General features: G+C 46.8%; 1 protein-coding gene across 1 annotated transcript in view; it reads left to right on the top strand.

The window, feature by feature from the left end:
• The first annotated feature begins 8706 nt into the window (after positions 1 to 8706).
• The window catches only part of LOC119448192 (circadian locomoter output cycles protein kaput), a 46379-nt gene continuing 41459 nt past the window's right edge, over positions 8707 to 13626 (top strand). The window contains exon 1 of the mRNA XM_049665137.1: positions 8707 to 8836. Within this exon, the coding sequence (XP_049521094.1) occupies positions 8734 to 8836 (103 nt within the window). The 5' untranslated portion in view covers positions 8707 to 8733. The remainder of the gene's footprint in view (positions 8837 to 13626) is intronic.

Below are 13626 nucleotides of genomic sequence, written 5' to 3'. Positions count from 1 at the left end.
TCGCGTGCAGAGAACCAGGTTGATTTTGCATTTTTTTAAAGGTTGTGTCCCAGACAAACTGCCTGCAGTCAACGTGATTGCAACGCGACCACAACGAGCGAACGCACCGCCCCGCTTTTTCGGCTCGGTAGAAGCGGGGGGCGGCTTCCGCTGCCGGAAGCAGCTTTGCGCACTCGCGACTGTTTAGGATGGTGGTGGTGCAGCAAACAGGGTTAGCCTGGGATGCTTAGCCGACAATTGTTCCGCCTGAGCATCTCATACGTTGTTAGCAAGAGTGTGTCACCAGACGTTGATCAACTCTGTGCTTCGAAGAACCGATTATCAACAGTTATTGTGCACGGGTTCAAATGAGGTGAACTAAAAGTTGAATGAACTATTATATTTCTCTCGTTTTATGTAAAGGCTACGCTCATGCATTTAGGGAGAGGTCCCTGCAGGCTTACGGGCTGTTACGGAAGCACGACGGAATTCAGTGCAAGCGCACTGTCATAGCCGGAATCGCAGGGCTGGCTTGTCTAGACATTCGGCTACGGTAGGCACGTCATAGAAACCTGCGATATAATAATGACATCGTTGGTCTTTGAGCTATTAGAACAGCTGAAAGGTTAATATTATCATCCACCCGAATGTAGCGCGAAGCCACAAAGGAAAACCATACGGGTTTCTCAAAAATGAATGCTTCGCAGTTGAGAAAAAATTCGTCCGGGTCCCATATTCAAACCCGGGACCAACGCCTTTCAGGGGCGGTCGCTCTACCGTCTGAGCTAACCAGGATGAAAAAAAAAACCGTTAAACCGGATGATAAACCGTTCTGGCACTTAAGCACATTTCGTAATAATGTAATCATTTCGTAATCTCTGGATCCTCCAGTGCCTGAGGCAACGCGAATCCAAGGCAACGGCAAATCTGTGTCGACATGACACAAAATATGACGATCTCTGCTATCTCCATGTGACACCGCCCAGCGTGTTTCACCGCGTTTTGTGGTAGTGATGACAGATGGGAAAAGCTAACTAAAGAAGAGACGGTTGGCTTTCAAAAAGGCTTGTGCTATGGTTTCGCTTTACCACCTTGGCTTTTTATGATGGGTATGATGGGCATAGAAAGGAGGCTACAGTCAACTAAGTTAGGATATAATTTCTCGTGTCAACAAGACGGTATGGAGGCAAAGCAACGTACTTGAGGTTGGATTCACGCAGATGACATTGTTTTGTTGGCATATAGTCAAAACGATATTCATCTTCTGGTACATATTTGCGAAGAGGAGGGTGACGCTCTATGAAAAAAGTTTCAATTGTAAGAAATTCGGCCTACCTGTGATCAGATGGTCACAATACCGGGAGACCAGATCCCCCGGGTTGAAAAATATAAATACCTAGGAATATGGATTTAAGAGGGGTAGAATTGCTTGGAAAAGCAGGAACAAGTACTCAAAGCGAAATACAAGAGATATGCAGCCATAATGAAACATAGAGCTCTATGAGGGCACAGCAAATATAAGGTAGTAAGACGCGTGTGTATAGGAGTTATGGTTTCTGAACGCGAGTGAGTGAGTGATTTATTTGGATGAAATTGCAAATGTTGGCAACTGTTGCGTGGTCGGCTTCTCCACAAACAATAAATTGTTCTATGATCAGAGGATGACAAAATGAGGTGATGTAAAAAAAGTTCCGGCACTAAAACACATTTCGTAAGCATGTTGAAATAGTCAGTATAGAAAAAACAGCAACAAAACAGCAGATTCTGCACTTTCAGAAGTTTAACACAAATCAATCAATCAGTCAATCAATCACTCGACCAATCAACCAATCGAATAATACAATAATATACTTACATATTGAAATTTCGTGTTGCCTTTAAAATTCCAAGTGCAAACTGGACTACAGATTAACCAAGTTGGAAGGCCAGTTTCAGGGGCGCACCACAAGACAACACATGCGGCAAGTGCATGGAGACATGGGATGGATGTCCTTCGAAGTACAACAAAATCTGCTTCAAACAACTGATACATATGAAGGAAAGTAGATGGACTGACCATGGTTTTTAGGTACATACGTACTCACAGATGGAGGAAATGAACGAAGATACTAAGCAGTAAATACTGCAGTAATGGCGGGGACATTGGCAAGGGAAAAGGGTTCAAGCGCAAAGTTGGAGAACCAGCAACAGCACCCTGGATAACTGCGATGGAGAAGAAGCCGGCGATGGAAACATATCAAACAGCGAATAATGAAATCAAACAGAAATGGTTTACGATAACTTAAAGGGCAGCATGCTACTTTTCGAAGCCAGATCAGGAAGTCTAAGAACAAGCTGTTTTAGGAGAAAATTTGCTGATGACGACAATACTTGCGTAGGGCGTGGAAATAGTGCTGGGCATATTTTGTTTGTGTGTCACGGTATCAATCCAGAGGTCAATGAGGACATGGTCACCCTGCCAGAGGAAATGCGATTGAAAGATCGTAAAGAAAAGCTTAATGAATCTGCGGCGGAAAATAGTAAAAGATGTCTGGAGGTGCCAAAGCAGGGATCATTATTATTATTATTTGATTTGTACACATATACACACAAGGACACAAAGGGATTAAGGAGGGAGCAAGCTGACAACTGCCACCGAGAGGGGCACAACGCCTGCCTACTCCTACAGGAGGAGGGAATAGAGGAAATGAAAATATGAGAAAAGAAAAGAGGAAATAAAGAAATGACGGAGACACAGACAGAACAAAACAAAAACAAAACAAAAATAGAAATAACGTCTATAAACGGGAGGCCAAGTCAGTGTCCTTCAGAAAACTTAGCAGGGCTCAGGGATCATAAAGAATATATCTTAAGACAATGGATTTCTTTTATGATCAATAGTTTGTTAACACTAACCATGAGTGCTGAACACCGAAAATAGCCGTAGAAGACAGGTAAAACTGTCAAGCTTGGTGGCTTCCCGCACCACCCCGTTTTAAAGTGGAAGCTGATAATATCCATATCCAGTGACATCGTGAGTTCCCTGTGTGTGACCATAGGCTAGGCCTTCATACCTCTATATCCAGAACAAATCTGAAGAAGGCCGCCAAGGTAACACCCGAACTTTGCTTCCAAGGTGAGATAAAGCGTAGCGAAAGTCTATAACACCAATCACTTCCGTCAAGAAGTGAACTTGGCCGGGTTAGAAACGGCTACCCGTCCGGCTTGAAGCGGGCCAGGTAACGTCATGTCAGGTGATGACGTAATTTTCGCTGCACTCGGAAGTCTGCGGGAAACCTAATTTAAAAATTGGAGGGCGCTTAAGCTTCGCCTTTAAGAGTGGAATGCGATAGCGTTATCGGACTCCGTTCGCATCACAATTTTCTTTATGAGCAGGCTTCACTGCAACATACAACGTGGGAAAGGCAGCTTACAAAGACCAAGCTTATACTGATCCCCTTAAAGTTTAAACACAAATGATCCCCTTAAAGTTTAAACACAAATGTATTGCTGGGAAGACATCTTTACAGGAGCAATTTAAGCCGTCTTATATCAAAATGTGAAGGCCCTAGGACCTTTTTTTATTAATTTATTAATTGTTTGCTGTTGCCCCGAGGCGCGTGCGTGTCCAAAATTTAGAAAGACTCGGTTTTCAATATTCACCTCAATGTTGCCTAGAACCAAAGTACCAATGTTGGCTAAACATCATCAGAATTGGAGGACGCTTAAGCTTCGCCTTTAAGAGTGGAACGCGACAGCATTCATAGATCACTGGCTGCTTATAGGCTTTTTTCTCGTATATTCAAATTACAATTCGTCGCTATCACGCCTGTAGGTTGTGGTTAAGTCGTGCTTTACAATTTTTCTGACGGATTTTACTTCGCGAAATTCAGTTTTTGTTCACTAACGCCTTGCGCCACGCGGAGAGCTGTGTGGTCGGGTGGTTCGGGATGATGTGGTTCGGCATGACTATTTCCGCCAGACGCCTATGCTTAACGCCGACGCCGGATTTTCTGCGACATGGGGCCTTAAAACCGCTACACTTCATGCTCTTATTGGCGTGTCGGCGTCAACGCCGTCAGCGTTCGACGGAACGCTCGCCTGCGTCAGCGGTGTATAATTCGTGGGCGAGAATCCGCTATGGATTCTCGTCCGCCGCATCGCTTATAGGCCCAACAAGCCTTAGTTGGGCGCGCCCGGGCGGCGGCTACCGCCACTGGGGTCCCGAACTAGGGACCTCCACCCAGTATTTGTAAAGACCAGTCCCTTACGGGCTGGTCCAAGCAAACCTCCTGTCCCCCCATAGCCAAATAAATGTTTTCACCACCACCACCATCGCTCGCAATGGGCTGGACAACACGAAAATGGCCGGAAGAGTGAAAGAAAGCTATTCGCTTTAAAACAGAAGGAACGTGCGTCTACAGTTTACCTGATGAAGAGCGGATCTTGACACTAGACCGATGAAGAAGCAGGGATACGTATTCAACCATGCAGGTCAATAATATTTTTTTTCTTTCTCAGAACCTTTGCAAAGAAAGGAACCGGCAGACCGTTTATGGGCGAGATAGTGGGCGAATCTATAGCTTAAATATTTATTCTTGCTTGCTATAAACATTTCATGTTTAAAAGAATGCGCGTATATGTATGTCTTTGCCTGAGGCAAGTGGGGCTTGGAATCTGCATGAGGGCGCGCCGGCTTCACATCCCCCCCCCCCCCCCCACCCCGTTTTTTACAGCGAAGCTGCTAAGGGCTCCCTCTTCGATGGTCGCGTCCCACAGTAGAAAAAAAAACTCATTGGCTGTATGCTGTATGTGCGAGTGAAAGCGCGCGAGGGTGAGGGACACGTGCTTTCACGGGAAGCGAACGCACGGCGGAGAGCAAACCAACGCCACCTAGAGGTTGAGCAAACGCGACTTATGTGCGAGTGAAAGCGCGCGAGGGCGAGGGACGCGTGCTTTCACAGGGAGCGAACGCGACCGTCGCGCGAAAGGCCGTGGGGGTATGGGAGGGAGGCGGGACGACGCTGTGCTGCGGCACCAAATGCTTGTCTTGCAACCGGGCGCAAGGGGAACTGGCCACTCAATCTCCCACGCGAAAGCAAGAAAGCGGGAAGGCAGCGCGGGAGGGAGGGGGGGGGGGCGGCAGCTTCTACTCTGCTAACAACTGCGCTTGTACTTTGCCCCGATGTGGCGGTCGCCCGCACCGTCTCTTAAAAGCGATCTCCACACGGCTCTGACCTTTGTATGCGCCGTGCATTCGCCGCTCAGTTTCCTTGAAGCGATAGACCGCACGAACCTTCGCCCGCTGCGGCGGCTGCGCTTGCTGCTAGCGTTTTGACAGTCGTTGTCTGCGGTCATTCAGTGTGATCTATTCATGTTTGCTTGTGCGCGCTAACACCACGCTTGTTAATTCAGTTAGTAAGCGAATGTGTCCAAGTTTCTGCAGCCGATAAAACTACTATCCCTACTCCGAATAGCTCTCTACTAATTTGCTATCACAATTGATGCTTCGCTTTTGGGACGAAGCTGCGACATTTTTTTTGTCGCGCCTTCTTCATTCTATGTTATCTTGAACATTGTTTTTTTGTATTTTAAGTACGTTATTTAAGTAAGTTATTAAAAATTATTTACGCAGTGTCGAAATCAGATCAAAAGCTTTTGGAGTCACTGGCTCAAGACTATGAAGGCCTGCGCATGTAAATTGTGAGCGACGTAGGTAATTAAAAGTAGCCCCGGATGAACAATGCCAGGTTGCTCTCATTGTGTTTGTTATTTCTTGTTAGTGAATAACACCCTGATTATGGCGCGTCATGGGACATGAACACTCGCGGCAGGGGTCTGGTGCTCTTTTTCGATTTCCGTGTGGGTGACAAACATTTTTGATAAATTCGCGTCGGTACAATACATAAATGTCAGCACATTGATATGTTTCTGTAGACGGTGCAGACTGTAAAGATTTGCCAACAAGGAATCACACTGCTTTACTGTATAGCATACTTGGGAGGAACCAAGGCTCGCCTTTCAGTAATGTGACCAGGCAAGCATAGTGATAAAATTTATGAGATAGAGGTGGTGATAGGGGCTTTTGCTGTTTTGCAGTCTCCAGTTCAGTAAGTATCATGGTATCTCAATTTTATGATGTCTGAGAGATTTTTCATTTCTGATTTTCAAAGCAGCCTCGCCTAAATATTCTTAACCCGATTTCATTTATTGCAATTATCAACATCGGAAGTATTTGCAAATACCAGAAAGAATTCATTTTATAAGTGCAGAATTATTGGTTGTGTTTGTCGAAATTTTTGTTCTAAATGAAGCCATTCAGCGTGTCGGATGTTTGCCTTCGCAAGTTTGCCGTTGAAGGGTGTCATTCGGATTTCGTTGCGTGTCAGCAGCATTAAATGACGCTGTTTTGGCGTATACGGTATGCCTAGTTATCAAAGTTTACTTGATAAGCTTATATAAGACAGCTCACAATATCTAGTTCACAAATTAACCGCGTTCGTCGCTTTCTTCATTGAGCTATAGACCACAGTCTGGTACGATGTAGTTCAACTGATATGGTTTGCTTGGTGGATAATCCAAACATTGATATTGTGCGCTCAACTGAAGTAGCCGCTGCTGATTAGTTATCTAATGCTCTTTATTTGCATAGGCTTCAGCAGGAAGCAACAATTTTATACATGAGTACAATAGGACTGTCTCCGTCAGTAGGGGTGTTTGCCGCCAGAAGTAAGCTGTAGCGCAGGGCGTAGCTCTTGCGGTTGAACAATCCAGCTCGCCCAGGTGTGGGGCCGGGAGGGTTGAATGTTGGAACGTGCTATAATGTTCAAGTAGAGGAGTTTATTTGTGCGGGATGATGGTTACGTCCAGCTCGAGCCGCATTTCTGTCCGGGCTCTTAATCATTCTCTAAAATCCTACATTACTGGTTAGCGCTTGGTCGGTCCACTATTTTGCTGCCTGTCGTCCTTCCAGCTCCCTCCTGCAATCGTAAAATCATCCAAATAGGAATGAATTCAACGTGTTCGACGGGAACAATGTTTTGGCCATCATTATTAACCACTGTTTGATCGACCAACATATCACAGAATTTAAATTGTCCATTCATTAAAGGCAGGCACCAACAAACGGTTACGAGAAGTCTTGTTTCTACTAAAGTTTCTACAAACTAAAGAAGTTTGAAAACCCGTACATACCATCTACAACTATCGTCAACCAGAAATATTGTCATCATTCGCAAGCACGGGCACTTGCAACTTGCACCTAGTTCAAGCTATGTTTCCAGTGAGCCTGTGTTGCGAAAGGTTATTTGACTCCGAGTGTGGCCAAACCTATCCGGGGGTGGTGGTTGTTCCTACTGGACATAATCAATATTCGCGGATTTGAATTATATCCGCGACAATATGCGATAAAGAAACGCTACACAGTCTGCAGCAATCAACAAGCCTTTACTGAGCCTCACTCACTGTCCACTACACCAACTCCACTCACATTTCACGCGCTGAGGCGCTGCTATAGGTCAGCGTCGATTTCGCGTTTATGGCATAGGCGCATGTCCCAGAGACACGAGCGACACTCGGCCAACTTGGATTCATATCTACGAAGAATCCAGGTGAGCGCTCCGCTAAATTGGCTGTGTAGCGGAGAGAGGGCACCTTCCGCTGCCATCATGAGCGTTGTGCGCACTAGCGCAGAGCGGTTGCGTGCAAATTGTTGGGATACACCGCTTGCGATAAGGTGGTCGCTTGTCTGAGTAGGTATGCATGATCTTCTACGTACGGCGCAAACAAAGACGAGATACAAAAGAATGGCATACGCACACAGCGGGGTTGTGTGTGTGCCATTTCCAAACTTTATTTCATTCCATGCGCACACGTACGCGCACAATGCCATTTATAAGTTTGTATTTCGTGTTTGTGTGCGTCGTATACGCAGAGAATACATCAGCATAGGCGGACCGTAAGCTGCTAACTTTAAACCCTGCAATATAAGATGTGATTTCAAGATGGCCCCGATATGCCACGCTTGCAAGCATACGCGGCTGTCATCACTCATTTGAAATCAGTCTTTCTATTTTGTTCCCTTCAATAGAAAGTTCAATTGATAGACAGTGCTGTTTTGTGTCGCCTCTCTGCAAGTCCCCTTTTCTTGCACTGTTCCAAAAATGAGCCTTATGTGCAGCGCACTTTAGTAGGGCCAGGTTGTTGCATTTTATGCGAACAGATCACCTCACCATCGGTGGCGATTCATAACGAGGGCGCAACGCAGCTTGCTTACATTAAACAATCTAGTGTTTTACGTGCCAAAACCACGATACGATTGAGGTACACCGCAGCTGGGGACTCTGGAATAATTTTGACCACCTGGGGCCCTTTAACGTGAACCCAATGCACGGTATACGAGCGTTCTTGAATTTCGCCCCCATGAAGACGCGGCCGCCGTGGCCGGGATTTGATCCCGCGGCCTCGGGCATATATAGCGGCGCAGCGCCACTACACCACCACGGCGGGCCCTTATATTTAAAACTCCCGAACGCCTTGCTGAAAGGGTGAAGCGAGTGGTGCATGAACAATTTCTTTGTGCATGATTCTCAAGTCGGCTCCGTGATCTTGTAGGGCGGCGGATGAGAGCGACCTGGATGAGAAAGACGAAACCAAGAGGTGAGTATAACGTCGTTGAATCAATTGCATAATCAGTGCCTTTTCTTTTGCGGGCCGTTGCTTGTGCGCAGGAAGTCGCGAAATCTCAGCGAAAAGAAGCGGCGTGACCAGTTCAACATGCTCATCAATGAGCTCTGCTCCATGGTCTCCACGAGTTCCAGAAAGATGGACAAATCCACTGTGCTCCGCGCCACCATCGCTTTTCTCCGAGCACACAACGGTGAGTGCCTGTACAGTCACAACAGTACGCCTCTGAACAGTTTTAAGCCTTGAATTAAAAGCGGCTCCCTATATACTTGCTAGCACGTGCTACCATTTTCACATTTTATAGCCTCTTGCGAGGTCGCATTTTACTTATCCAACGTCACATTTCAGGCAATACATATTCTTTGTAATTAAGATAATTTCGTTAGCGTACTACCTAAATGTCTTCAGGCGACTGACTAGAAATCTTAGATTATGAGGTTTTAAGTGCCAAAACCACGATCTGATTTTGAGGCACGCCGTTTAGTGGCGGACTCCGCAAAAACACACCCGTTTGACCTACATTTCAAATTAAGAGACAAATGTTCAGCGCAGTCATTCTTGCTCGTAAGACCCAAGAATTTATTTTATCCTTCGCCTCGTACGAGCTTCGTGCGATCTACTAATTTCAGTAGCCTTCGTGTGTCCAAGGTATGTGTAGTGTGGTAGCGAAAGTTCCATAGAAGCCTAGATGTATTCGAATCGCGGCTTGCGGTGCACCTCAGCACCACCTATATCTCGCAGGGCCAACTGATCAATGACAATGACGCGATTTCCGCTTGGGCGTAATGTTTTTCACGTGACTTCTCGGCTAGAAAAATAAACGTGTTCTGTTCGAGGTTCGTTAAGCGTGCAATTTCAAATCGATTGAAAATTGCCGCATGCCAGAACGCAGAGCTCCGAGACCTGTCCCGGGATGGAAAAATTCCACCACGCGTTTGACGGATGGTTAGTGCACCTCCATAAATTCACTGAAAGTGATTGAAATTTGTATTCCAAGTGACAGAGAACCGCCGCGGTTGCTCAGTGGCTATGGCTTTGGGCTGCTGCGCACGAGGTCGCGGGATCGAATCCCGGCCACGGCGGCCGCATTTCGATAGGCGCGAAATGCGAAAACACCCGTGTAGTTAGATTTAGGTGCACGTTAAAAAACCCCAGGTGGTCCAAATTGCCGGAGTCCCCCACTACGGCGTGCCTCATAATCAGATCATGGTTTTGGCACGTAAAACGCCATAATTTTGTAAAATTTTTACGTGGCAGCGACAAGAGTAAGATAACGGTATATATATATATATATATATATATATATATATATATATATATATATATATATATATATACGATGCTGGATACAATTGCGTGACCTCGTATGCAGGTGAACAAGCCATAAGCAATTCTAACACCCATTAAGACGCACGGCATCTCATTGGGTTCTAGACAGACCATTAAACTGGCGGGAAACACTGTACATGTGCATAGTGTACAACAATTCGCACAGTTACAACAAACATTTCGAAAGAAGCGACCAAAGCGCATCTGTAATTCTATGACAAGATATAAGCAACAGTTTATCAAAATAATTGGCGGAAATCACGGTCTCATATTCACTAGCATATCACGGATGCCACGTGCTGTTTTTTTCTTGTGCTGAACACGTAGCTAACTCATAATGGCGATATAAGACCGTTCTAAAATAATATTGTTGATTTAAGTTTTATGAAGTTGCTGTGATATATATTGAATGAACGTTTTACGACCATACATAAGATATTTCTTGTGACATCACAGTGTCAAGCACAGTAATACTAGGCACCCTCGTAATACTATCTCAGTGTATCTCAGCACTGGTGCCCTCAGCGCGCATCGCCGCGATAGCCACCGTAGCCCCGAATTAGCTGCAGAAATCTGACGCAGCTTCGCACCCATTATTGTTCAGGGATGGAAGCAAACAACCAGTAACTTTCATATTTTATTTTAATGCCATTATCTGCACTTTAACAAATATTTTCACAAGTGAGGTAATGAATGTATAATTTTCATCAACTGGTGTTTTGTCTCGCGAAATATAGTCACGCTGCAATGCAGTGACGCCGCGTAACATGTTGGTGTTACTTGCAATTGGCTTTGTAGACCGCATTTCGGCCTCGCGTTCGAGACCTATGGGAATGGACCTTGGCGCCTCCGTCTGCCTTCTGGCGCTGTTACCATTTGTCTGCAGGGACACGATTCGGACATTACAAATAAGTGCATCTCTTCAGCATGACCTCCAAGATTAGGCGGCAGCCGTGGTGTGCTGAATGTCCCTGCTAACGCAGGCTTCCCTGCAACTTCATCTCCGCTCACCTTGATGTCGAGAGTGCGCCAAGACACGGCATATCTACAGAGCACACCCGGCCAGTAAACCGATAAGTTGGCCGAGACGCGAGTGGTCTGTGTGTCACTGTACACAGGGCACTATTCTCCAAAATTCTGCTTTGATTCGGCTATTTTACCATGACGGTGATGGAGTAACCACAGAGAGTACTGAAAAATCATGAGCCATTCCACTCTGTGAAGGTGGATGACCAGCGAAGCTGTTTAGTACACGACACAAAAGTGACAAAGAATTATGCACGAACACATTTTATATACACGCGCGACGGTGCCTCCGCACCCGGAGAGCGGCAGGAAACTTGGCACGTAAGTGGTTGGAACGCCGACAAAGAGAGGGCGTCGCGAACGTAGACATGGCCGACGCGGTTCGGCCTTTAGGCCTAAGATCCGATCTTAGTATCTGTTGTTTCCCTTGTTCCTGGGACCTTTGTGGGTCCGAGGTGTGACAAGGGTAGTTCAAAGGCACGTTACCGGTCCCGGAGTCCACCACCCGGAGTCCACCGGGGTATGTGGCATTGCGCTTGGACCCTCTCTGCACGATCACCAAGATCGGCCCACATTATTGCTCGCGCAGAAGAAAAATTCACCTAACCCCAGACATAAACAGCTTCGCTGTAAAAGTAACCTGCCTAAACTGATTTAGCTGTCTCTTCAAAGCGATCTTGCTTTTCGATAGCGTACAGTCGACTGCAAAAGTTTACGGAATGCACTTTCCCCTTTAGATGTGAGTTACTGCACTGTTAAGGCATAGTTCTTCAAATTTAATGAACTACTGTGTAGGTGGCGAAGGCTACTACATGCTGAAACATTTAATTTGACGCTGTGGGACCACGCTTCGCGAGAATCCAGCTTCTTAGCAGATCTTGCATCCCATAAACGGTTGACGGTACGTGATACGGACGAACTGCACCCTGCATGATTCCGACCGGCTAGGCCGTGGCTCCGTTGCAGGCATGGTTTCAGCATTCGTTTTCAAGCTCACCGCAGATATTATCCATGGCTTTGTTACCCGGCAGAGACAAACGTGCCTTCAATTAAGGATGCATCCTAACCTCAAATGGGAAGGTATGATTTGTACGCTATAGGACACGGTCACCGCGATGATCACGCTGGCTAATTAGGGGCCATGTTCAAAAAAGAAATTTTTTAGGCTAGAACTGTGCGCAAGAGCAGATGACAGCTAATAAAAATGTTGAACATATTATCAGCGTGTCATAGGTTCCCAAGGGACGCGACCTGTGGCAGACTGCGATGGAAGCGGACTTGACACTCATCACCGATAAGGATTTCCCCACAAGGAGAGGCAACTCCACATGCCGGGACACTACCCCAGACCTCTCTTTTGTCAAGAACGTCGGGGAAGTGAAGTGGGTAAACACGGCTCTAGACCTCGGAAGTGACCACTACGGCATCGAGGTCTCCTTCACGGTTGCCCGCTGTAGGACGCGGAAATTCAAGATTATCGACTGGGACGTTTTCCGCAAGATCAGAGCGGAGCGTGCACCGACGGCCGTGACAGATTTAGAAAGTTGGTGCAAAGGGATCAGGGATGATGCCGCAGTGGCGACCAAGGAGGTCGTCACTGACCTCGACGTTGACAAGATGGATAACAGGTTGGCCCACCTGCTGGAAGCCAAGCAAGCCCTCCTTACGAGATGGAAGGGACAGAAGCATAACAGGAGGCTCCGCAAGAAGGTTTCCGAGGTCAACAGGGAGATCGAAGAGCACTGCAAGAACCTGTGTAAACAACAATGGGAGGAGCTCTGCGAATCCGTCGAGGGCCAGCTCAGATCTGGCAAGAGCTGGGGTCTTCTCAAACACCTTCTCGATGAGGGCAGCACCAGGTCCAGCCAGAGACGATCCCTTGCGCAAGCCATCCACCTCGTTTCAGACTCTACCCCGGACGAGTTGATTGTCGACAGGCTCATAAAGAAGTATCTACCAGTCGCCGATAGCTCTGCCCCCACCCAATTCCCAGACTACACGGGGTGTGATGTGCCGGAGTTGGACCAAGATTTCACTGCAGTTGAGATCCGACAGGTCCTCTTCTCCCTGAACAGCAAATCCGCCCCTGGCCCAGATGGCGTCACTAATAAGATGCTCAAGAATCTCGATGATGAGTCGATCGACTTCCTCACCGAAAGGATTAATGAAGTCTGGCGCAGTGGACATGTCCCCACACAGTGGAAGACGGCTTGCACGGTCCTCATCCCCAAACCCGGTAAAGCACCAGGAATCGACAATCTGAGACCAATTTCCTTGACGTCCTGTGTAGGTAAAGTCGCAGAGCATGCCCTGCTCAGCCGGCTCACGGTGCACCTCGAGACTAATGACATATACACCCACAATATGATTGGTTTCAGAGCCGGCCTCTCGACACAGGACGCCATGAAGCTGATAAAGCATCAGATCATCGACCGGAGCACGAGAGATACCAGAGCAATCCTTGGAATAGACCTGGAGAAGGCTTTCGACAATATCTCACACGAATTCATTCTCCAGACTATTACCGGCCTCGGGCTTGGAAAGAGGGTCTACGATTTCGTCCGATCATTCCTTAGCCAGAGAACTGCCAAGCTCAAGATCGAAAGATACCTCTCGCAAGAAATCACC

The sequence above is a fragment of the Dermacentor silvarum genome, chromosome 4, assembly GCF_013339745.2.
Source record: "Dermacentor silvarum isolate Dsil-2018 chromosome 4, BIME_Dsil_1.4, whole genome shotgun sequence".
Lineage (NCBI taxonomy): Eukaryota > Metazoa > Arthropoda > Arachnida > Ixodida > Ixodidae > Dermacentor > Dermacentor silvarum.
This window is presented reverse-complemented; position numbering and strand designations above follow the sequence as displayed.